Here is a 25,175-nt window from a genome sequence, read left to right as displayed (position 1 = left end):
CGCATCTTAATTGCGCGGCATGAAGGTCGAGGTTTTAATTGCGAAGATGCGAGTCGAGCGGAGAATATGATCGTTGTCGGCATCTGAAGGGACGATCGTCTACGAGTTTTAATGAGCGGCCGAAGCTATCGACCTCTACGCGCGCGCGGTCTTAATCACCTAAGAAAAATTACGGTTAGCTCGATTACGAAGCCCCGTATCGGGCCCCGCCATCTCGATTTAGGAGTTTGCTCTCCTAAATCAAGGCTTCGATTTTATGAAGTGACAGGGGGGGCTTAGGAATTGCAAATCCCTAAGGTATCTATTGGAATCTAAGAAAGAGAAACGGACAATGGATTTGTATATAAGTATTTAAATGCGAAGCCTTTCGGAATTAACTCTTCACTAAGTCGCTAAAATCTCTTAAGCCCTTTTGTCACTTTATTAAACGGGATTTTCTATCGCGTTAACCCGTAACGGCATTCTGCGGGTTCCGTTGTGCTTGATTTGCACTAGGTGGGTCACGGCAGCTTTCTCCGCACTCAAAACCGGGTCTTCCTCTCTTCTTCCCGACTTTCGATGGAACCAGTCGAGGAAGGTTCGTGCTACTTCCCGCGGATTAACGGCGCGCTCGGGCTACGTACGGTACAAGGCGAAAGACCCGGATTCAGTGCAAAACGAGAACCGCGGGGATTCACATATTTAGCGTGGAAAATTGCATTGTAATCCGTGTCGGTGAGTCAGCAACGCATGACCATGTCCGTCCTGATTGAGAAGGACCGTGAGAGGATCATCCTTTCCCGCTCTAATCCGATTTTGTCGCGATCTTTGATGTTAATTATTATTTCCATCAATTCGAAATTATTCTTTGTAGTAAATGTAAGAATTATGTACATAAGAATCAAGTAACAGTAACAAAATTATTACTATAAATTCAAAAAATTCAAATTTTATAACAAAAATGTATGATTTACAGATTATGAATATTTCTTTATATTAATTGCACATTAAATGATACTAATAATTATAACGATAACTATCCTCTAATTATAAATACTGCCTCTAAATGCTTTAATTTAAATCTTAAAAATTAAATGATCCGACCGATTCGAACATTAACTAACAGATATTATGCAAATATCATATTTATAATTTGACATATATATGAATATTTTCTTTTTACGTCGCTTCCAAACACGTGTGCACCAACCCACGTGTCAAACTGCTCAAAGTTACGAACAAAACTCCTCCCTTCAAATTTCGTAATTTTAACATATCAGTCTACGCTGATGGAATAATATTCCTATATTTTCCCGCCGAGATTCGCCTCTCGCTGAGAGGTTAAATTATATACACGAATAGGCGGTCATAATTCAGAATAGTATATGCGCGCGTGTATTCGAGAGTGTAATCTCGAGCTGGGTCCCGCAGCTGGCCGAGGAAATTTGTCCGTGGGCTACTTTAAATGCAGCGCGTGCATTCATTCGGATGTATAAAGACGACGGGCGCGCACATCTCTCGATTATGTCACGTTGCCGCAAAGTGGGACGCGCGTCGGTCGTCTTACAATTTCGGGGATAGGCGAGACGTGCGTCGTACGAGCATTCATCAGATGTGCACTTGCAAAGGAACATAAGTCGACCCGGACTTAACCCTTTTACTCGAAACGTCTTGTTTGAATTTTCAACTTGATGTTTCTTTTGAGGAAACTGCGGCAATTCGTCTTCTTTACGAAGACTGTAAGTGCCACGGGGATCGTTTGTCGCTGTGACATTCTGAAGATCAGGTCACTAACGACATATGGAGTAACACAAAGCAAGAGAGTACAAGGATGACCAGGAGACAGATGCTATCTAAATGCGATTGCGTAAAATGTGAAGAAAAATGTAGTTGAAACATAAAAAAGCGGGTCAACGAAATTGGAATAGTCATGGTACTAAAAAATAATAAGAAAATACTCAGATATCTAAAAATAGGAATTACATTACAAAATTAAATTCTCCTTTAATTATAGATATATATTAAAAAATTATATAGAATATTTCTATTCTATTTATTTTTTACTTTAAATGCTTAATTTTATTTTCTTTAAACATTTTAGATTTTATTCATTCGCTTTCAGATTCTCCAATTCTCGAAAGATATTTTGGTCGTCTGTACGATGGCACTATAAGAAAGGCAATACATCCTTTTCTTCCCAAGAGCGCGATAACGCAGCTCATTAAAAAACTATTTCCACCTAACAAGTCAAACATCGTAACGGACCAATCGGTTATACACGACGACACAACGAAGATTAATTGATTACCGCGATAGAGAGATGAGACCCCACGGTGCATCCTCGGGCGATGCCTTCTTGCTGTCTCAACTCTCCCTCTTTCCGTTTGGTTACTCGACCTTATCTCTGGGAGATCCCTGGACCCGTACCGTCGGCGTTATTACTGTACAAACGGCGAGCGATCATCTACAAGCACGCACAGGCTCGAATTACAATGTGATAGACGTAACCCGTGACCCGAAAGTCTAACGAGAGAGCCGGCTCCAAGAGAAAGAAGAGAAACACGCGCTCGTGTAGCGATGTAATCGACCCGTTGTGTTCTGTAAATTGGATTCGATGATCGAGCTTTCGGGTATGACGAACACAAACTCGACAAAATGTTCTCTACGATCGATTCAATTCTTTAGAAATCTGTTATATTTTTTCTAATCACGTTTAAAAAAAAACGATAAGGTGTTTGAATCAAAATTAATCTGAAAAATAATCTAGCAAGAATGAAAACAGTGAAGCAATTCTTATTTGGTTGAAAGTAAATCTTTTATAGCGTTATTGGAAAAGAATATTAATCTTCACTTTAATAATTATCTTGAATAAAAGTTACTTGTTCAAGAATATTCTTTTCAATTTGCGCAACACAAGTATCAAGTAAAAGTTAATTACAACCCAATACTAGACATTGTTATATTATATATGTGAATTATTATTATCTATATTAATTAAGATGCGAAAGAATTAATATTCTGAGAAATAATCCTCTTCAACGTATCTCAATTAATTCTCGGGTCGAAGCAATTAAATCATTATATGGCTTATAATCATGTAAATTATTATTGTCCTCGAAACCACAAAGTATATCCGCAGGTAGTAAATATACGCGTAAATTGATATTTACAACAATTCAAATTATACGCCTTTATCTCTCCATCCTCGTTCTAATCTCCGGCGAAGGGGATTTATCGCGAATCTTCGTTGTGCCGATTCGCGTATACGGAGTATAAGAAGACTCCGTTTCTGTTTTACCGCATCATTCGTACGTAATTGGGTAGCTGAATAGATAATGCACTTAATGTCTCAGGTATTTGATACCGACGGTAGGGGGATACGACACGTTACGGTACGCCTACGTTACAGACGAAACAAACCGGTCGCAGCATTCCCGTAATTATACACGAATAAAACGCGAGATATAAGAATACCGGCGTAATCTTAATCTGCGTTTATTCAAGCGTCCTAATTACGGTGTAAGGACTAATTAAGTTTGCGATATCGTCGCGCTCACACATTTCAACTTCGCAGAGAAAGAAAGCGGCTAAATGTGAAACTTTTGAAACACTAACTCCCTTTCAAATTCGACAAGAGTACGTCAACTTGTAGCTTTATTATAATTAATAGACGGAGTTTCCACATACTGAAAGCATTTGTTTACTCCATATAGGCAAAAAGGAGTGTCAAATTTTTTCATAACACTTAAGAGTAATCTACTGGAGAAGATTAAACGTATTAATGGAACGATTATTGCGAATTGCTTGATTGTGAAACAATAGCAACTTAACTTGATCGAATTGCGAGTGACACGCGGATGATTGTAATCCCGCGGCAATCTTCGCGCGCGCGCGGACAATGCAAGATGCACGCGTGGGTTAGGATGGACCGATGAAGGACGAGGCTCAGAAGAAGAAACGGTAATTTGGAACTCCCCATGTCGTCCGAGCGCCGTTACATCGCCATTTCGCGTTCTGCGGGACTGTACCATAAATCAAGAGCGGGCGCAGCCCTGAAATACACCTTCCGTCTGCTCGCCTTTACGTCCGCGCGAGGATAAATCCGATTTAAGTTGTAATTATCGAGCGATGATGAACAACGCATAAAGGGAGACATAAAAAAGGAGTGCAGCTTATACATACAACTCATATAGAATACGACATGTCTATTAATAATTGGGTATAAATCTTTTAATAACGAAAAATTATAAAAATTATAGATCATGTTCTCAAGTAAATAAACACTAAGTTTTATATTAGTTTTTTAATTTTAATTTTAAAAAAGGGCAAATAGGATTCACGCGTCCTGCAAGCTAATTCAAAAGTATCCAACTAACTTGAATTAAATTACTCAAAATACTGAGACGTATCTCATATTAAAACTTGTATCTCGCATCATCGTGCTCCAAAACTTTTGAAGTACGTCGACTTCGAAACCCCATGAGACTTCACGTTTATAATACGTTCGTCTAGATGATCGCGAGTCGACTAAATGCATACAAAGCAGCGGAAGAAGTCTGGAGGATAGATTGTGCAACACGGGTGGAAGGATAGAGCGATTTCCCACGAAGCGGCTCTCGACAGAAGAGGCCTGTCCCGGACGGGGGGTGGGGGGAGGGCATTCGTCGAGCTCTCCTCCGTGGAGGAAGAAGAACTCGGGGTTACACACGTACGTGTACCTACGTCTATACCGGCGAGCGCGTAGCGCAGACGATCAATCTCGAGAGCGTAGCGCAAGAAGCGGTGGAACCAGGCTGCGCTCTGCGAGGAGAGCTTGCTAGACTAGTCTAACGAGATGTTATCCTCCTCTCCTAGCATTTTCCACTGTCCTCCTCTTACGAGCCCCCTTACGATCCGATCGCTGCCCTTTCCTCCCCCTCCCTCTTCCCCTCTCCTGACCCTCTCCTCTCTTACGCTCTTCCGAGAGAGTCTAACTCTTCCCTGCTTCTGCCCTGCCGTGCCCGATCGCGATCCCTTCGGGCCTTCCTCCTGCGAGAGAGACCGGGAGCATGCTCCAGATCTCGCGGACTCGATATCGCGGGGACAAGAACGCGCGCGAGCAAAGAGGAAACCGATACCGGGGAGGAGCTGGGCAAGTTTAATGAACGCAATCAAACGGGACGAAACAAAATGCGCACGATCAGCGAGTCCGTGGTCTCCAGGGACAATGTCCAATGTTGGGTAGATCGGATCTCGCACGCGGCGACGGCGCATCGGCTGAATCGGCGTATACGCGCGGTGCGACTCGATAAATCATCCTGAAAAATGACCGTCGATATCGCGGCTATTCGTGACGACGCATTAGTCCTCTCCTCGACGCTGATAAAGCTCGCAAGGACTCCTCTCGAGTCCTTGCCGGGACGTTCATATATGTGACATTGAAGGTTCTCGTCGAAGACGATCTTGATAGCGTCATTCGAAGCGCAGAGAGAAGAGAAGTTTAAGCTTTCACTGCGATATCCGATGATTTATCGTTACGGATTAATTATAACTGCGAATTAATTCTAATTTCGTTATATGGAGCGATATTTCATTTGCGACACGTCTGAGGCGCGGCCATTTTTCCGTCCACTTTGCGAGCGCGATTGCCGCAGCGGTTAGAGTCGGGCAGAAGAAGAGAGGCCCTTTGTCTCCGCTAACGTTAACCGCACATGAGCGCAAACTCGTCCGCTCTGAAGAACCGCGCTTAATAATTCTTGCTTTATGGCCGCCGGGAAGCATCGCAATGCCCCCGCGCGCGCGCGCGCGCGCGCCCCCGAGTTTATCCCGGCCGAGTGAACTGGCTTTTTGCGTCGGGGGACAATTCCATCTCTCGCGCGACCGCACTCGTATACAACATGCATCATCGTAGGTAGGAGCGGTTGTAACACTAAAAGTAAGTGTACGCGCGTGCAACTCGCGCGAAGTCCGGTCCCTCGTTTCAAAGCGTGCACGATATCGCGCGGCCGCGGCCGCCTCGCGGTACACCGCCAACCATATAAACTGCGGCTACGGCTATGCGGTGGAGATTCAGCACCAAGCACGCTTTTACGTCCTGAATCTCCGCCGGCGACCGTGCACTAACCTTTGCCAGTCAAGAAAAAGAGAGAGAGAGAGAGAGAAAGAGAAAACACAATCGGCCGTTCACGTCGTTAAAATATAACCCGCGACATAATCACAAATGTCCGTCCATTCTGCGTTGCTCGCAATTTTGCCCTCTTACTGCTCACGTTAACGCTGCAAATTTAATTTAAGTTCGTGGGAATTTAACAACTGTTTTTCATTGACAAAGTTCCGAGTTTCTCCCCAAAAGAATTCTTGATATGCTTCACAAAGCGAGTTTCGATTAAAATAAAAAGTCCAAAGTCAACCTTACGTTCTACTTATAGTTACATTGATAATAAATTTTATTCTAATCAGGATAAATTTGTTGTGTTAAACTGTCTGATAAAATTTCCAGGAAAAATGTCAGGTTTCCGGAAAAATATTTTTACGTCATAGCAGCATGAAAAATTTATATCTGAAAAATTGTCACCGTTTCTCGTTAATAATTATTTTTATAAATAATTATTATTTTTAAACTTCACGACAAAATTCCGAAGTTTCGATTCTCTGCTTTGCAAATCAGTGTTTTCGTCACTTGTGTTCGTGTTAATGACCGATGTTCTCACGCTCGATCGTCGGCGTCACATTTCGAGCCTGAAGGCAGATAAAGATATTGAGAAAGATACTGAGTTATTCTCGCGTGAAATAGTGCAAGAGAGTGTAATCGAGACAAGTATCGATCGTCTCAATTAATTTTATATTAAGTAGGGCAGAGGGTAGCTCGCATTTTATCAATAAATATCCATAGTATCCCTTAATAATATTTGCAAAAATACAATGTTTAAGTTATTTGTACTTTTTACAGATTTGTTGTCTATTATAGAACAATTCTTTTAATTAAAAATACTATGATAAATTTAAAATTTCTCACAAAGTGAAGTCGCAATTTTAATTTTACATACTTTTCTTCTTAATATTACAATGATACATAAAATACAGAAACATGTTAAAGTAAAAAAGTTATGTTAAAATTTAAAAAACTACTAATAAATGATAATTTATCAAATCTCCGATTATGCAGAATTGATATATGATAAAGTAAAAACTCGAGGAAATTTATAGAAACAAAAAGATGCGAGAAATGGGCTTAAAGGGCTACGTATATGCACTCATATATTTACATTTGTGTGCGTATCTGCCTCGGGAGGAAATGCGGAGACCACGAAGAAGAACTCGAAGAAGAAAACAAGATAGAGAAATGATCCAGGAGACCCTGAGGAAAGGCAGTGCATGACGGCGCGCGTGGGTGGCTCGACGCATAATTACGTAAGGGTCTATTAAACAAGGAATCGTTAATGGCAATCTAATGGGGGTGGTGGCCTCGTGTCGTTGCACGCTACACGCGCAGTTGACCGTGATCGGCTCGGCTGACCGCCTTGAGGACTTCTCATTTTAGAAACCGGTGCGGAGTTTCACGAAGTGATTTATATATATTTCCCTCGCGTTTAAATGGCGCATCGATGTTATACTAAATCCGGTTCTACGCGATACCGATAAGAATCAAGGCCACTTTGTGGCTGATCTCGTCTTTCAACCTGTCATGGTAACAAATCGTCTCTGGACAATAATAATTTTTACATATTAAATAGAATTGTTCGAATTAAATATTAATGGAAGAATGTCATTCAAAATTAATTTCGCGAATGTAAACATACAATTACTCCAGAATAAATTTGTTATGAAATACATTGACATTTTAAACAAAGTGCTATTAATAAAAAGTTAATTAATCTCACGAGAAATAATATTGTAAAAATAATTAAGTTAATTTAGTTTGCAGATTTTTATTCCGTCAATTATTCGTAACTAAAAAATTAAATCTTACAATTATATGAGATTAATAGTTAACATATCACTGTAATAAATTAATTTTTCATAAAAGAAGTTCCACACTATTTAATATTTATCAACCTTCTATTTTTATCGTCTGTCAAGAAGCATCAGCCATATAGACGTGTACACGATGCATATGCGTAGCGATAAAAAGGTAGAACGACAACGAAAAGCACGTACGCGATCGCGAAGGGAGTCGCACGTTATCTGAAGCGAGCGAACGTACAAGACCGTGAGAGAGTGCGGCGCGTAGCGATCGGTTTAGACGAGTCCGCGAGCTTTTTGCTCGTCTGGCTTCGATCCGGTTGATGGATGGTTCGCGGCTGTAATATAGTCGGAATGCGAATCGGCTGGCCGGGTATCGATCTCCCGCCTCGAATTCGTGCATACATGCTCCGCTGACTCGCGAGCGACCTGCCCGATCGCGGAACGACGATCAATAATTAAAAGAGACTCGAGGCCTGTCACCTTTTTTTCTCTCATCTCGTCAAATTTCTCCCGTACGTGCGAACGCCTTTCACCGGGGGAAAAAATATTTGTCAAGAAAGCGAGTCTTCGTCGCTAGCAGCGATGTTGAGCCAAATGATAGAAAAGTTATTAAAGGCCTCTGAATTTATTGTCGCCCTTTAAGCTTTTATCAATAAAATTTCTCAATGTTTTTCAAGAAAATAACATCGCTCTCTAAATTAATGAAATTTCTCGATGTTTTCTAAAAAAAGTGCCCACACATTGAAAACTACATCGCGCATTCTATCAGTTCACAGTGAAAGTGTAATAAAAAAAAAATCGCTCGCGGCAATGAGAGCCGGTCTCGATTTCAAGTTCGAGTTCGCGCACGCAATCCGAGAAACGCGCGTGACCGTGTGTCGCGAACGATAAATTTTTCAATAATACCGGAAACCTGTTCAAGATCGTCGCGATTGCGGATGCGCATAATATCGACCGATGACTTGCCGGGAAACTATAACTCCGATACTCCGATTAGATGGGAAACAACCTGTTTCGTTTCGCGCGATAAGATCCAATCCTCTTCGTTCTTCCACGCAGCCTCTGATCTAAGTATCGCTCGCGTGTAATACAAGTCTTATACTTATATAAAATATATCATCGGTTATTTCGAAGAGTAGAAAATTCTCCGATAGGAATGTGCGACAAGTCAATCGACGAATTATAAATATTTCATCTAACATAACTGAAATTCTCACGAGAAAATTATTCATATCGTGTGAGATAAACTGATGATATACGCATACACAATGGAAGAATTTAAGTTGCATAAATGCAAGGGGAATATTATGAAGATAAGAACAATGCGTTTGTATAAATTCATAGAAATTGTAACAACTAAAACGTAATGAACGTTTCTAATCTATTGTCGACCCATTTAAAGCATCCTATTCATCTCTGATGCACTGTATTTTTTTTTTTATAATCACTTAGCTTTCTCTTCTCCAAGGAAAATATCAACGTGCAACAATCAACCTAAATTTGATGATAAATATTAGAAAGTAGACAATCGAGCCTTTATGTAATTTCGAGAACAGTTATTTAGCGTCATCATCGAATTAGCGTCATATATATCTAGCAGACTGCACGACGGAAAGGAAAAAAAAAAGCGTATACTGATAATCCGCCGTCCGCTATTCATTTCGCTTGACAGTTTCATCAGTATTCCGTCATGCTGGGCGACAGAAGGAACGATAATTTCCCCGCTCGGCGCCGCGGGGAAACCGCAATCGCAAATCTTTCCCGGCGCATCCGTGGTGCACCTTGTGTACTTTCCCTTTCGTACGGGACTACGTTCGAGGGAATCAGGAAACTCTTCGACCTATCTGATACTGCAAAACCACGAAAAGGACTTTCACCGCGAAACAAAATGTTCGCGGGACGCGCGGATTCCTAATCATCCTCCTCGCGGTTGCAGTAATCATCGGTATCATCGGTATAACGACCGTCTCGACCGGTGCGATATAACAAACGGAGAAGAATCTCCCCGAGAAGACTTTAATGCTTTGTATCATAAGGAAGAGAGAGCCTGTCCATTTACTGGAGAGGTGCTAGAGATTTGAAATATTACGATTACGAAATACAATAATTTCAAAAAGAAGAAGATAATTTTTCCGGAAAAATAATTATTTTTTAAATTGAATAATATTCATAATTATTATTTACAGTAATATTCTTGTCCGAAATTAATTGATTCGTGTTAATATAATAATAAAAATTAGCATAAATTTAACCGTTACTTTAAGTTGTTAATAAAAACAATAAGATACACATAAATTAAGAAAACATAATAAAGTATAATAATTTTAATCATCTGTAAATTGTTGGACAAACTGTAAAATTAAACTATAAATAAAATACAATAAATTTAAACTATGAATTACATTAGTTCTACATATAAAACTTGTATAATTGTCACTCTTATAGTTGGCACCATTATGAATTTTTTCAAGCGTAAAGCCAAGTCGGTGCACCGAGATAATCACGGGCATAATGATACGTTACAAGTCCGACGAAGTCTAAACCAACCGCATTACGGGTACGATCGCGCGAATCCACGGCGCGATCGGCCAAGATTTTACACGGTGAATCCCCCTTCGGACCGAAGCTATTTCTCGCCGTTGTCCAACGGCGTAATGACGGATAATGACATAGGCTGTATAAAGCCGCGAAACGAAAGGGAGAGGAAGACGATGCTAACTCCTGTAATATAAAATGGCGAGAGCGCCGCGTCCGTTCACCGCGAGCGAGCGTCCGTCCGTCTACCTGTGCAACGTGCATACGTGGCATCGAGAGAGACGGGTTGTTACACGTACGCGTTGCACCGCGCCTTTGTGGACGTCCGTATTCATTTAATCGTGCTCGTATAATTAGATTAAGTAAGACTCTCAAAGCCGCATTAAAGGAGGCTCGGAATTAAGTTTCACATCTTCGGACGCGAACGATCGAACAGTCGTACTGTAATTAGAGATCGCGGCTAAGATTAGAATCAATTGAGAAGCGCGGAATGATCGTTCACGTGAAACCTGGCGCGGATTGAAATATTCTGTAATTGTTGTGGGAAGACTCACAATATTACCTACAATATGATGAAATGGTTATTAGATCTCTCATTGCATTTAATTTGTTTTGAATGAGACAAAGTTTAATTATTAATATAGACACTGTAGGTTAGAAAGATTAGGAGAAAATTGGCGCATTGAAAAAATTAATGCAATTAGTAATCAGCGCGTTTCTCTTTTTTTATTAAACAAATTAAAAGATGTTATGTAAGACTCTGAGAACTATTTTCTTCTTCTATTTGTCCTTGTAAAATATAAATGTATCGAATAAATCTCACACAATATTATTTTCTTTTCCTATTAATATTTATCGTAATAATTAGGACAAATATATTTTATAATTCTTAGTCTATGTGTGCATTAAATTATTGATTACGTGCGTTAAAAGTCTATTCTTGAATCTCATGAATGATTGTCCCACTTCTCAGCTGAAAACTTTTAATAGTTAAAATTATTTAAAGGCGTATATTTTTCTCCTAAATGTAATTTTTCCCAATTCGATATTTCAGAACGAGATTCGAAAACTATTAACGCGTGCGCATAATCTGCTTTCAACGTGTAAGAGGATTATTTGGGATTTATTGTGCATTAATTATTTATAATTTACATAAACTCTAGAGAAGAAAAGTATATATTAATTTAAAGCATCCTTTCGGTTCGAAAGATATATATATATCGAATACGCAGTTAATTATTTGCTTACAGTTATTTATTGTCAACTTAATCGCCAGATATGCGAGCTAAATCAATACAAATGCTGAAATAATCTCCTTTAATATGAATTTCATATTGCGGCTTATAGATAATTTCAACAAATCTCACGAGAACTTATCAAAACGCTAGCGAGGACCCCTGCCTTTGAGAGGCGAATCAGCATAGTGAAAAAGAGAGAGAGAGAGAAAGAGGCTATCTATTCCTCTCCGTTCTACGTAAGTATCTAGCATGCTGCGAAAGGGTTATATTCACTTATGCATAGTCGACTGCCAGCCAATAATCATCCCACTACTCGGCGCATTCTTTTTTAATTAACGCGTACGGCCGTCCCTATTACGCTCGTCATGTAAAAGCCTCTCTTACGACTCTAATGGAGGAGAGATAATTGAAGAGTTATATAAATAGCGCTCTGTAGCGATTATTTTCCTCTCGAGTACCTTTCCCAGATTTTCCCTCTTCACGCGCGGGTTATTCCCGTAGAATTAATTATCAAAAAACATATTTTTCAAAAATATATTTTTATTATTATTCTGTAATATATATTATACTTCTAACAATATATTATCAAAAATAATTAGACTCGTGTTTTATTTTTAACCTGAAAATGAGAGATGTGAGTAACCATATATAGAAAGCGTGAAAAATTTTCTTAAAAAAATCAATTGTATGCTCTTTAATATCTACCTCTTTTGGAAACCTGTTTCACAAACAAATCATCGATCCCCTTTTAAAGGATTAAAATTAATCTTGAAATTTATAAACTCAATAAATCTACGCGATACTTCAAGTTGGGGAAAAATTTCACCGCGTATCGATATGGATAAAGCGCGTCGAAAGATTTCGCCTTGAAACGTTAAATCGGTTTGCAACGGGGCAAATTCGTTCTCGAAAAAGAGATATAAAATATATATATAATTCCTTTGGATATGAGTGAACGTATCCTGTTCCGAGAAACTCGACGTGCCTCGACACGCGAGCTCGAGCGAATTTCTCCTATATCCTGCGACAGTCACCCTCATTACGACCTTTAACACCGACGCCAGGAATGCGTTTATTGCCACCAGGTACAGGCCATTGTGCCGGCGATGGAGTAGTTTTTAATGGCATGCGAAATAACGAGCATTAATTCGCGCGAGCCCGCTTCGAAATAAATCGCGCGCCGAAAGAAAACGGCCGCGCATGCACCGCGTCGCGAGCAAAACGGAAGAGTTGCGAGACGGATAATTACCCAACGGCGAGATGACGAATTATTACGGCACGTTGATAACCGGCGCGCCGCTCTGTTATCCGAATGATCTTTTTCTCCCCGCGTGAGCTAATGCCCGGGGCGTCGAAATTCCGCGATTATGCGAGAGAATGCGGTCCCGTTCGTTCATATAATCGAAACAGTTCCGCGATACTCGCCGAAAGGATTGACCATTGCGCGAGTCGAACCTACCGGCGCAAATCGTTAATCTCATTAATTTCTCGAATACGAAAAGCTTCCTCTTTTCGCTGTAATAGTCTTATTACAAAGAAACCGGAATGTCTTTCATAAAAATTATAATTCTCTCTTTACCTTTTTAATCTCGCGACTTTGATATGCGATTTACGATATGAATGGTGATGTCCGGCAGTGCTCCGCAGATTTCTCTTGCACAATAGTTCCACGTCTTCCTAATTATCTTCAAACTGGTTTTTTTTGCGTTAAATGGTGAAAGTTAAGCGTAATGAAATTCACATTAAAAATTGACATTAAATTTTACCGTGGCAAAATTTAATTTCGTGAACTTTTTACACACATATCCATATCACTATTGCGGGTTTAGGTAAACTAGAACAGTCCACACTGCTAAAAACGCGACCGTAGAAGTAGCAAAAAAAAAACTACTGTTATTAATACAGATTGAACAATTCGTATTCGCCGCTTATTCGCAATCGAAGCAGCGATTTTCCCGGCTGCCACGTGTTTCTCTCGTTGGAATTTGACTCGTTCTTCGAGTCATTACCTCGGAATATTTAACTCTAAAGCGCATACTGCTCTCGGCATAAATCATGAATCTGCATTAAGCCATAGCCACAAAGTTCTGAGACGAATAAAAAAAGTATAACCAAATTTGTAACAATAAAATTAAAAATAATACAAATTACGCTTCTCGGCAAAGTTTTCGCGTGTCGGGCTAATTGATCTTATTTATTTGCTCCGTATTTGTATATCGTATATATTAAAAATCTCTCCAATGCCACTAACATACCGATATAACTAACTAATAATCAAAACAACTTACGGTTACCGAACAAAGGCGCAACACATTACGACACTTTTCGACACGCTGAACCGCGAAGAAAGGAAACAAAAAGGAAGCAGTCATTCCATAAGGTTTGGCTGGCGTCTCGTTCTCTCGGGGAAGGCTCTCTCGCCGGGTCTCGCATGGCAATAAAGAGATTTTAACTATTCATTGTTCTGGCATAATAATAGGAGCGAAATGGCCGCGCGCCGTACAATCCGAAGAGGAGGCGAGCTAAGCGGTGAAACACACGGGTAAAGGATCCTAAGCGAGTTAATATCTCTAATTATGACCGGTTATAAAATTACACCCTTCGCACCCGGGTAGGAGTGACCGAACGCGTTCTGGGCAGATCGTAAATTTCCTCTAAAAATGAAGAGGGGACCAGCCGCGCCGCCGGAATTTCAAGTTCATTTTGCATCCCGAACAGATTGTCAGCTTTTAAATCTTCGGGACAGTTTGCTCGGCGTAAATCAATTCATGAATTTCCGTTTCAATTTTCGTTCAAAACTTGCATTATATGTACACTGAAAACAATATTGATTGTACTGTTGATTTGACAAAATTCTCCAAGTAAATTAAAATTTTGTCAGTTCAAGAATTTATGCATTTAATTTAAATGCACAAATTTCAATTCAAGTATTTGTATAGTTAATTAAAATATATAAATACTTGAATAGACAAAATTTAAGTCAGTTAGAAAATTTCGTCAATCTAATAACTACATTTTTTTCTCAGTGTATATGAAAAAAAATCATTACAAGATAATAAATATTCCTTAATCACAAAAGAGACTTTGGAAAAAAAATGAGCTCCATTTGCGATATAACTTTACATCAAATCGCTAAATGTAGATCAGAAGATTGTTATTATTAGTAAAATTTTATATTTAATAAAATTTTAAAAAATCTACTTTCTTCTTTGAATTAAATTTCATGCAAAATTTTATATATAGTATATTTAATTATTTTTTATTTAATATTAAATCTCGTTGATAAATATTTTATAAATACATTCTCTTCGCTTAAGAAATTAAAGTAAATTATAAATGAATTGCTTTCACTAATATCTAATCTGGGTACGTGACATTTTCGATTATTGCGAAAACGCGGAGAGACAAAAAAATTATCGATACTTTGGTATTTGATTTCGCAGTCATGATTAGGATGGATCGAACAAGCCGCCGGGCGGCTTTAATCTTAATTAAATCTCCCACTACTATCTAATGTTGCGTGTACGCCAAGTATCCTGAATCTTCCTAGAAAATTGCATCTATTCTTCGCGGCTACCCTGCTGAGCCACGCGAGCAAATACCGAGACGGTAGTAACCCCATGATAAGGCACCACGTTGACTATATCTCATAATATAAATTCTGTTATCGAAAGCCGTGAAAGGAAATCACACGTTGCACTTGCAGCTTGAAATGTAACGCGTTTCGTCCGAGATAAATTGAATTCCCGCCTTTACGCGATTATCCTTTGACTTTTCTCTCTCCCGTTCGCGTTCTTAATTAATATCTAACAAAAGTTACTTTTGAGATTGAACAGATCTCAAAGTACATTTACTTTTAATACAAACAATGTGTATATATTATTAATCGCAAAAATAATGCGGAAAGCGAAATATCACATTTGCATTTGATTTTTTAATTAATTTGAAAATAATTTTCAAATGACAATAATTTCTAATCTAAATTAATTTCTTTGGCAAAATTCTAACCTTTACTTCACTGACAATTTTGTCCAATTAATGTGCGATTTATCGTGCTAAACAAAAATTCGTGTGAAATAAAGCGATTTCCTCAAAATCGTGATCGTAAAATAGAGAACAATATCGTCACTCGTATAGAGATACAATAAATAAAATGCAACATAATAAGCCGGCATCATATCCCGAAAGAAGAAGAGCTGCGATGCCGGGGAGATTCGTGGAGTGGCGCGAAGGAAGGAAGGTTGCAATTACAAAGCGCGGTCATTATAAATTTCGCGGATGTCTTACCGGACCGGTCCAGACCCGCGCCAGCCAAATTGGAATCGCGTGATTCATTAAGGACTACCTCACGTGCCGTAAATAACATTAGGGAATCGTAAATTCGCGGTCGTTAAATAAACGCTCGCGGCCGCGAACGTTTAATCCGCGTATATACGCACACGATGTGAGGTGCGTTCCCGATCCTTTTAACAGCGGCGGTACGACACGCAGCAGTACGCACCATTTGCATCAAGGTTGAAGGAGATTTCCACGCGGACCGATGCCAGGAACGTTTTTCCTATACGCATCCCTGCGTGCATACGTTATTGTCGCACGCTGAAGGAATCCGCCGTCGATTCGCGGTGAATTATTCGCTCTCGGCGATCACCTGAGAATACCTGATTTTCTCCCATTTCAACTAATACTTCGATCTCGAGAAAATAACTCGAGCACGTGGAGAAAGTTCAATTATGCAATTTAATAAAATCTAAAATAGAAATTCGCTATATTAAAAAAAACAAGAAATCGTCCTCAAATCTTCGTCAAAAGGTCCACTGCTAAAATATTCATTGTGTACTCATTTGGAAATATCGTACGTAAAAATACGAGTTATAAAAAAAAGGATACTTAACACTTTGCTTGTTTGTTAGATTAATTAGATTATTACTAATAAGGCGTGCGATAAGTTCAATGAGCCGTGAAGGGGCCTGCTCTTTCCCGCGGTCGTTTTCTCTCTTATAAACCACCGAATATCGCCGTTTGAAAAGCGCGTAACGAGATCGAGTGTGTGCGGTCGTTCGTCATTACGCGAAAAGCTACGCTCAATTAACTGCGAATCGCGAAACGTCCCGCGACACGACGGTGTTCCTCTAACGCCGTGACGTGTCGTACAAACACACGCTACACGTGACGACGGTGATCCGAGGCGCCAATCGTCGTTACGGCGACCGCGTCAAAATTCATTAGCCGCGCTGCTCATCGCGCTTGAAACTTGCCAATAGAAAGTACGCGATCGCGCGACTAATTTAATTCGCGCTCGCTGCGGGAGATCCCGTCGCGCGAGGATTCATCAGTTTAGCGGTCGACACACGTGCTTCCGCCTTTCTAAGTGCATGCAAATTAATCGAGATTTGATCGAGACGGATGTGCGACCGAGGCCCGCGACGAGCGTCGCGCATTTCTAAAGGCCATGAGAAAGACCTACGCGCGACTATTATCGAACGCGTTTAATTGCGATACTGTACACGTCGAAGACGCTTCTACAAATTCGTCGTACAAGTGGCGTTTGGAAAGCGCGCGGCGAGCTTTGCGTAGAATTAATGGAGTCTAATGATTCGAGTGAAATTGATTGATTAATTAAATTTAATTAGGGAAATCCAATGTATAGAATAGAAATGTGTATATTTCAACAAATTTACGTGTGGGGAAAATAATAATAAAAATACAAATGTAAAATTTTAATTTGAATACGTATATAACTGTAGCACCATTGTTAAACCACGTTATAATGAATCAAAGTTTCTTGATATTCTATTAAACAAGTTGTACATATAGTGATACTATAGGATTTTCTTTTTTTTGTAAAAGTGAGATTTTGGTTTCTTTGGGAAATATAAGATTGGAATCGATTTTCAGACAATTCGCAGAGAATTCTGCGGGATGTTTAGCCGCGAGGAGCGAATAAAGAGGATGCGCGAACGTACTTTCACAGAAGCAACCGAGTGCAAAGGTCGTTCTTCATCGGCAGAGCTGAGACGAGCAACAAAGTTCAGGCATTCACCATTGCAATGATTCCCGGAGAGTGTATCTTCGTGCGAGAATGAAAGGAAGGAGAGTTAATAGATAAGGATGTAAGTGACGGTGAAATGTCTTGCAGATGTTCCTTTCACCCTTATGTATCATTAAATTTTTATATAGGAGGGATTCTTTTCTATAATCTCAAAGTACTGTGAAGAAGATATAATCGACTGTGAGAATAGTGATAGCTATTATCTTACTAACGCGAGAATTATAGCAAGGAAAACGCATTACGATTTTTCTATGCAAGTACAATAACAATTGCGTTATTATTATTGTTGAGCTATGCTTAATTATTTTTCTTATATATCAAATTGCTTTCGAATTTAAACTCTTACTATATTTTGCTTTATTTGCTCCTCTCACAATTAATATAATAAATATTCATAAATAAATCAATTTCATAAATAAATCTGCATTTTTATTTCTTTATGAATTTTTAATTAAAATTTTTAATGCAGTTTAAAATAAATAAATTAAAACTTTCAGTATATTTTTTACTTTTCGCTGTTCTCACAATTTATGTCATAATTAATATTCAATTTCATAAAAATGTAAATCTATACATTTCTATTTCATTTACACATTTTTCTCATAATTGAGAATTTTTATAAATTTAAAAATAAATAAAAAATTTTATTATATTTTGCTTTTTTGTTCTTTTCACAATTAACATTATAATTAATATTCAATTTCACAAATAAATTTCTATTTTATTTATAAATGTTTAACATAATTACAATTTTTAGTATATTTTGTTTTTTGTTCTTCTCTTTTTTGCTCTAATAATTAATATTCAATTTAATAAATAAATATACATTCATATTTCATGTATTAATTTGGAATTAAAATTTTTACTATATTTTGAGATAAATAAATTAAAACTACTCTTATTTTTTGCTTTTTTACCTATCATAATTAAAATTCACTTTCATGCACAAATCAATATTTTTATTTCATTTATCAATTTTTTAATAAGACTTTTAGTTATTAGATATTAATAATTTATCAGCGCTTGTAATTGAAACTTTCATCCATCTGACATTAACGAGTTCAATGTAATTGCAAATATATCTATGATTAAGTTATCACAAACTGATAGAAAAACGTGGATTAAAACGTAAAATTAAAAAGAAAATGGCGTACGAGAGTTATTCTCGCGCTTTCATACATCGTACTTTCCTCACGTGTTTCGGTCCCTTCGCGCTCACAACATAATTAGAATGTGTTGTTTTCCCATAGAAACAATCGAGAGCTGATTAACATCTAGACGGCGATTTCGCCGAGAGCGAATTGAAGCGGAATGTTATGTAGAATGCATCGACGGCGGGAGGGGGGGGGGAAGGGGGGAGACTCACCTGTATCCGGATGCGGCCGCTCCTCCCTGGATGCCGGAAGGGGTTCCACTCCGCCGTACTCCAAGGTCGCGACGTCCCCGGCGCGCGCCAGCACTATCAGCACCACGGAAATCGGCAGCAACGACGTCAGCAGCACCGTCCTCACCGATGTCCGGCCGATGAGCGTCATTTTTCGGCGGACGGCACACACACACACACACACACACACTACTTCCGCGCCTCGTCGTCGTTGATCGGTCGGTCGGTACTCGCGGTCGCCGTGGTCACATCTTCGTCACCCGGATTTCGCGAATCTTGGCACCCGCCCGCGCACGCCGACGGACTCACGGCTGGAGGACGACGAGGACGACGAATGGGCCGCGACGGGACGACGACGAGGACGACGGTCTTTTGCAAACGACTTCGCGAACGTTAACGATGGCGTGCCGCGACGGTGCTCCATGTGAACTTAGCCGCGAGTGCCCCGTAAAAATCGCGGGAGTGTCACGTGACCGCACTGTTATATTTCGACGCGGGGTGTCGCGAACGACGGGGGCGACGGGGGCCGGAAGGGACGAAGGGAGAGAGGGAGGGAGAGAGGAAGGAAAGAGGAGAGAAGCGGAGGAGGAATCGCCGCTGTGCTGTCAACCGGTAGCAACGCGTGCTACCTGTTTTGAAAGAAGTGTGCGCCCGCCACACGAGTCCATGCCGCACTGTGCTACACCGTCGCAGTCAGGTGTTTCAAGCCAGCGGGCCTCCACGCGAGCGAGCGAGCGAGCGAACGAGCGAACGAGCGAGCCGCAACGACATCTCCCGAACGTTCACCGAAGCGATCGCACGCGCGCGCGCAAAATCGCGCGTGAAATTGCAATTCAAACATGTTTTCTCTGTTCCCTAAAATTTAACTTTGAATAATTTTGATTCTTTAATCAAATAAATCTCTGATCTTACTACATTTATTCTTGATCTAAATAATTTTTTATTCTAAATTTAAATTAAATTGATATATTATCCGTTAATCTCGATAAAATATCCCACTGAACATGAAATCACAGCCGACACATTTGTGCCGTATATCTACTTAAAGATGGATGCACATTAAATTAAAAAAAAAAAACCGCCGACAATTAAACATAGCAAGGTGCTAACAAACTTAACGAGACACAAACAATGACGTGTGCTCCACACATACCCTTTACAATATTCAAAACAGTTAATTGACAGCAAAATTGTAATCTGGAAGGTTGATGTTAATTAATCTAATTGTTTCATTTTTTTATTTTTTTATGTTATAAAATCTACTTTAATTCAACATTAATGACGAAAAATAATAATAAATTTAAAATAATCAAACTTTAATCGTTGTTAAATCTAAATGTTTCTGTTAGAATTATTAAAATATTCTATTGTAATAACTAATATTCTATTCAGTTCAACCAAATTTTATTAAACCAAACATATCTTTTCGCACAAAAATATAATATTGACCGACTTTCATTATTCAATAAGCAAAACCAAAACTTTCGTTAGTTTTAAAATATTAATTTACAAGTTAGAGAGACAGGATTTGATCAAATTAGTTATTATTAAAATTCAGTAATCTCAAGCTTGTCGCGCACTGCGGATACTTGGTGTAAGAACTTTTGATGCACAATATTCTCCAAATTATAAAGAAAATATATAATTAATATATATTTAATAATTCTATTTATATTTTAAATTGCTATATTATTTCAATAAGTTTTTTAAAAGTGCTGTTTTAATTATTTTATAAAGTATAATTTTATAAGAAAATCGCGTTTAATTGGAATAATTAAAAAAAATTTTATAAAAATTTAATTTAAAAAAGTATTTAATTTTTATATTTCTCTAAAAAATTAATTTTAATGTTTGATATATATAAAAAAATGGAAAGCGATCTTTTTTATTCTCTTCAAGAAAGAGTGAGAAGCCACTTTTAAAGCTCTAACACCCTTCCAGTCACTTTCAATGTGTTCCTTACACAGGTTCTCTTTTTATTGTATGTGTACTAGTATATATATTACTAGACAAGTCAAGACCTCTCGATGCCTGTATATATAGTAAAGAATAGATAAAGGAGTACATGTGAGAAATATATTAAAGTGAATTTCAAACGAATCCTAATTGTCCATCTAGTGGTCAATAAACGATTTACTAGAGGCAGTCTACACCAGTCTACAGTTTGGATTTGACATAATAAGAAAATTAATGAAACAAATAATTATGGAGAAAGAAAGGAAACAGAGATAAATTCCAAAAAAACTTACTTATATTAATAAATTTAGTTAATATTTGTAATATAATAAGGAAGATAATGATGAGGAACGATTTAACGTTTCAGAATCTAGTTAAAAACTTGACTTCTTCATTGCTTTTTTTCAATTATTCTTTTGTCTTTTTTTCAGCTTCATACCATCAGAGCTGTATTGAAGAAGGAGTAAGAGATACCACTAATAGAAATAAGTGATAAAAATGCTCGCTTAGAGGGTGGAGATGTACTTTTTACTGGTACGTTTTATTCCACATGTTCAATATTTGCCTTATCCTATACTTAAATATGGAGAAAAAAAGAGAGAAATGTTGGAAACTTTTATATTTTATTTCTAAACTTTTACATCTGCTGATACAAAAATATCTTCGTTGGGCTGTCTCATTTTACAAATGAAGCAAGTGCACGAACAGTTGCTGCGGCATTCTCAGAATATCGATGTGTGCGTATAAAAAACTAGGAAATATATACAAATGTATATAAATTCACACAAAAATCCATCTTCTCTATTTAATTGCTGTGTAATCACATAATTGTAATTTAATTATTATGTGGAGAAAAAGTATTTTATTTATAATTTATCTACAGTATTATTTTACAAGATTTTTCAAGTAATAGCAATTAGATGCATTATTTTCTATGTCTACTTCTGAAAGCATTTTATCTCGTATCTTATGATGTAATCATAATGCAGAATGTTTTATCATTATTATTAAACACTTTAGAAATTCATATTCAGATGTAATGTATTTGCTCTGTCAATTTTTTAAAATTGTTTTTTATGCTAATTTTTTTTTTTAAGTGAATTTAATTTAAAATAAAACACTAAATGTATCGATAACATAGACGCATGTTTTGATTTATTATTTACAATGAAAATTTGATGATTATTTACATATTGTATATTTATAGAAGGTATAATAATATATACCTCACAAATTGTTTTACATCAAACTTCGACACAGAATATTATACTCACTCACCTTACTTTTCTAATGTTCATTTAAGGTGGGTGATGGTGGCGAGGAGGTGATAGTAGAGTCTTACTTCAGTCCCTCTTCAGATTTGGGTACACTAAACTGACTCTCTTAATTATATAATTAATGAAATAATAAAAAAAAAAAAAAGAAAAAACATGAATAATTTCACAGGCTAGAAACGCAAACTTGCACGATTTTGAGATGTTTCTTTTGTATGTAATAATTTTAAAATTTTATAAGCCGCTTTGGAATTGTGATAAATTACACAAGTTCCAGCTTAGCACTTGAACCGTGCACTTAAACAATACCACGGATCTTATTCACTCATCTTAGCATGCATATCATTTAATTTTACGCGAAATATTCAAAGGTGTTACTCATTTTATTCCAATCATTATTGTACAAATGTATTATAAGTATATTATGAATTTAATGTGTATGCATTTTTCAGATAACATATTTATATTTTGTTGTACATTACACAAAACACTGTGCACGATTTATTGGCACATTAAAAATAATTATGGATATACAATATTAAATAATGCATTAAAATTGTATAAGATTATAATAAATGTTTTAATAAATACATATAATTTACAAAAAGATAAATTAAAAAAAAACAAATAAATTAACAAACTTGTTTGTAGTTTTTAGTAATAAAATTAAACGCAATAATTCTCTAATTTATGAGATATTAAGTAATATGATGAATTAAGAACTTAATATGAAATGACTACACATTGTGATTAGTTGCATTATTGAAGAAAAGTTTCTTCTTCAATTATATATAAATAACAAATTACAATTTCTTTATTATTTATTACTTGAATAAAATTTCACTCAATTCAGATTATTATTCTTAGTCAGTATATTAGTTTTCATCTTTCAAAATAACTGTTATTTTTTATACAAAAATAGAAATTTGTCAAAAAAAAAGAAAGGAATTACTATAAACATACATAGACATATTTTGTATATAATTATATATTTATTTATTACGTTCTTATACAAAAATTTTTATACTGCGTAAATTCCCTTTATTTACTAATTCCATAATCGACATTAGAAAAACTTAAGAGAATTGACATGATAATTCCACGATTTGCATCAAACAACGCGTTCTAATCGAAAAATTTATCTTTCTGTCGTGATACCCATTGACTGTATCCGCTTGAAAAATTTTCGACACACATAAACGCAACGTACGGTTAATCTGCGTTTACCTTATCGGCCTACCGTCTTTCCTCTTTTCCTCTTTGTTTCGCCCGCGTCTGCCCTCCCCGTCGGCCGCGAAGCGGACAAGCGATCTGCGGTTTTCCATCCCGTGGAGGAAAGACGCGCGCGGTCGATGCACCTGGATCGCGCGGCTCGATCGCGGCGCGGCGTGATGCTTGTCTCGAATCACTCCTCGCACTTCCGGCGCGAGTGCACGCGCGCGAGTCGTTAACCTCCCCAGCGATTCCCACACGTATTCAGCCTTAGGCGAGGGTATGTTTTTCAACCCTTAATTATTCTGAGATCACTGGTTCACCCAGTTTATATAATTATGACTTTTCCTCAAGATCAGCACTGTTTGAACTTTGTGCAACTATCAGCTGTTTCTTTTTTTAATCGCTACAAAAAAATATATGAAATTTGTATTTCTTTAATCTAAAATAAATTGAACCACTGAGAACTTTTCGATACTTTGTATGTAATAAAAGAAAGACCATAATTAAGAGTTAATTGTGTTATATCTATTATATATTTATAAACATCTTGACAGACGTACATCTGTAATAAATAAACTCTATAATGAGTACTTGTTGAATTATTATTATTCATTATCATGATATCTAAAGAGATAATAGAAATGTATTTAGCATTATTTAGCACAGCCTTTCTTTCAATTACTCCGAGAAAATTAATCATAGAGTTCTTTCTTTTTCTTGTGATGTTTATGAACATAATAAAGATAATGACTGCGATACGAATGCAAACAATATTGTACAAATGTAGTTACAAAGATTCAATCGACAACAACTCATAAATTAACCTTTAATTAGTAGATTGAGTTGTAGATAAAGAATTGAGAGTCTTAATCTTTATGTTAATTGGAAAAATGTTTCTTTAAATGTTTCATCGAGTCAATTGATAAGAAGTCATAAATTAACCGTTTCAATCAATGAGACATACTTATGATTCTCTATACTCAAAAAATGCTTCATTAAATTAATTCTATAAATAACAAGATTCTGACGATTTTTAAAGATAGCAGAAAGTTTATTATCTCTGATCAAATATCAGGAAGAAGTGATCAGATTACCATAAAGCTATACGCGTTTCAAAATCTGCAGTTTGTTATATAGTTGTATGAGATTTGCAAACAGTGTTAATTGATCGAATTCACATTTATTGTTTATCTCTATTTCCTCGTACCAATTTGCTGACTGAGCAAGATTTTTTTTAACTCAAAGAAAGTAAATCATAACACGTATCGCATACGTCTGATAATTCAGTTTGTCCGATGTTAATTTTAGGATTGCAATCTTCCGATTCGCGACTACGGGACAGCGTAATCAAGAATGCTAAAAACAACTTCCAGTTGACGTACTTTTTGTTTTGATTATTTATATGTCCATTAGCAGATTGATTCGCGTTATCAAAAAGTTGACGAGTCAGAGCGAGTCAAGGCACGAAAGTATCGCACGTAACCAACATAATCTCAAAATATTTCGCACATATAATAAATTATATTATTATTATTATAAATACTATAATAACAAGTTTTTTAAACTTATACGTATCAAATAATGCTTGAAAAGTCACAATA

At 37.3% G+C, this 25,175-nt stretch overlaps 1 protein-coding gene across 1 annotated transcript in view; it reads right to left on the bottom strand.

Moving 5' to 3' along the window:
• LOC105829189 (mucin-19) overlaps positions 1-20,773 on the bottom strand; it is a 204,078-nt gene extending 183,305 nt beyond the window's left edge. The window contains exon 1 of the mRNA XM_036289136.1: positions 19,112-20,773. Within this exon, the coding sequence (XP_036145029.1) occupies positions 19,112-19,280 (169 nt within the window). The 5' untranslated portion in view covers positions 19,281-20,773. The remainder of the gene's footprint in view (positions 1-19,111) is intronic.
• Between the last annotated feature and the right edge of the window lie 4,402 nt (positions 20,774-25,175).

Source organism: Monomorium pharaonis, chromosome 6 (assembly GCF_013373865.1).
Source record: "Monomorium pharaonis isolate MP-MQ-018 chromosome 6, ASM1337386v2, whole genome shotgun sequence".
Classification (NCBI taxonomy): Eukaryota; Metazoa; Arthropoda; class Insecta; order Hymenoptera; family Formicidae; genus Monomorium; species Monomorium pharaonis.
Note: the sequence above shows the minus strand (reverse complement) of the source record. Positions and strands in the feature narration are given on the sequence as shown.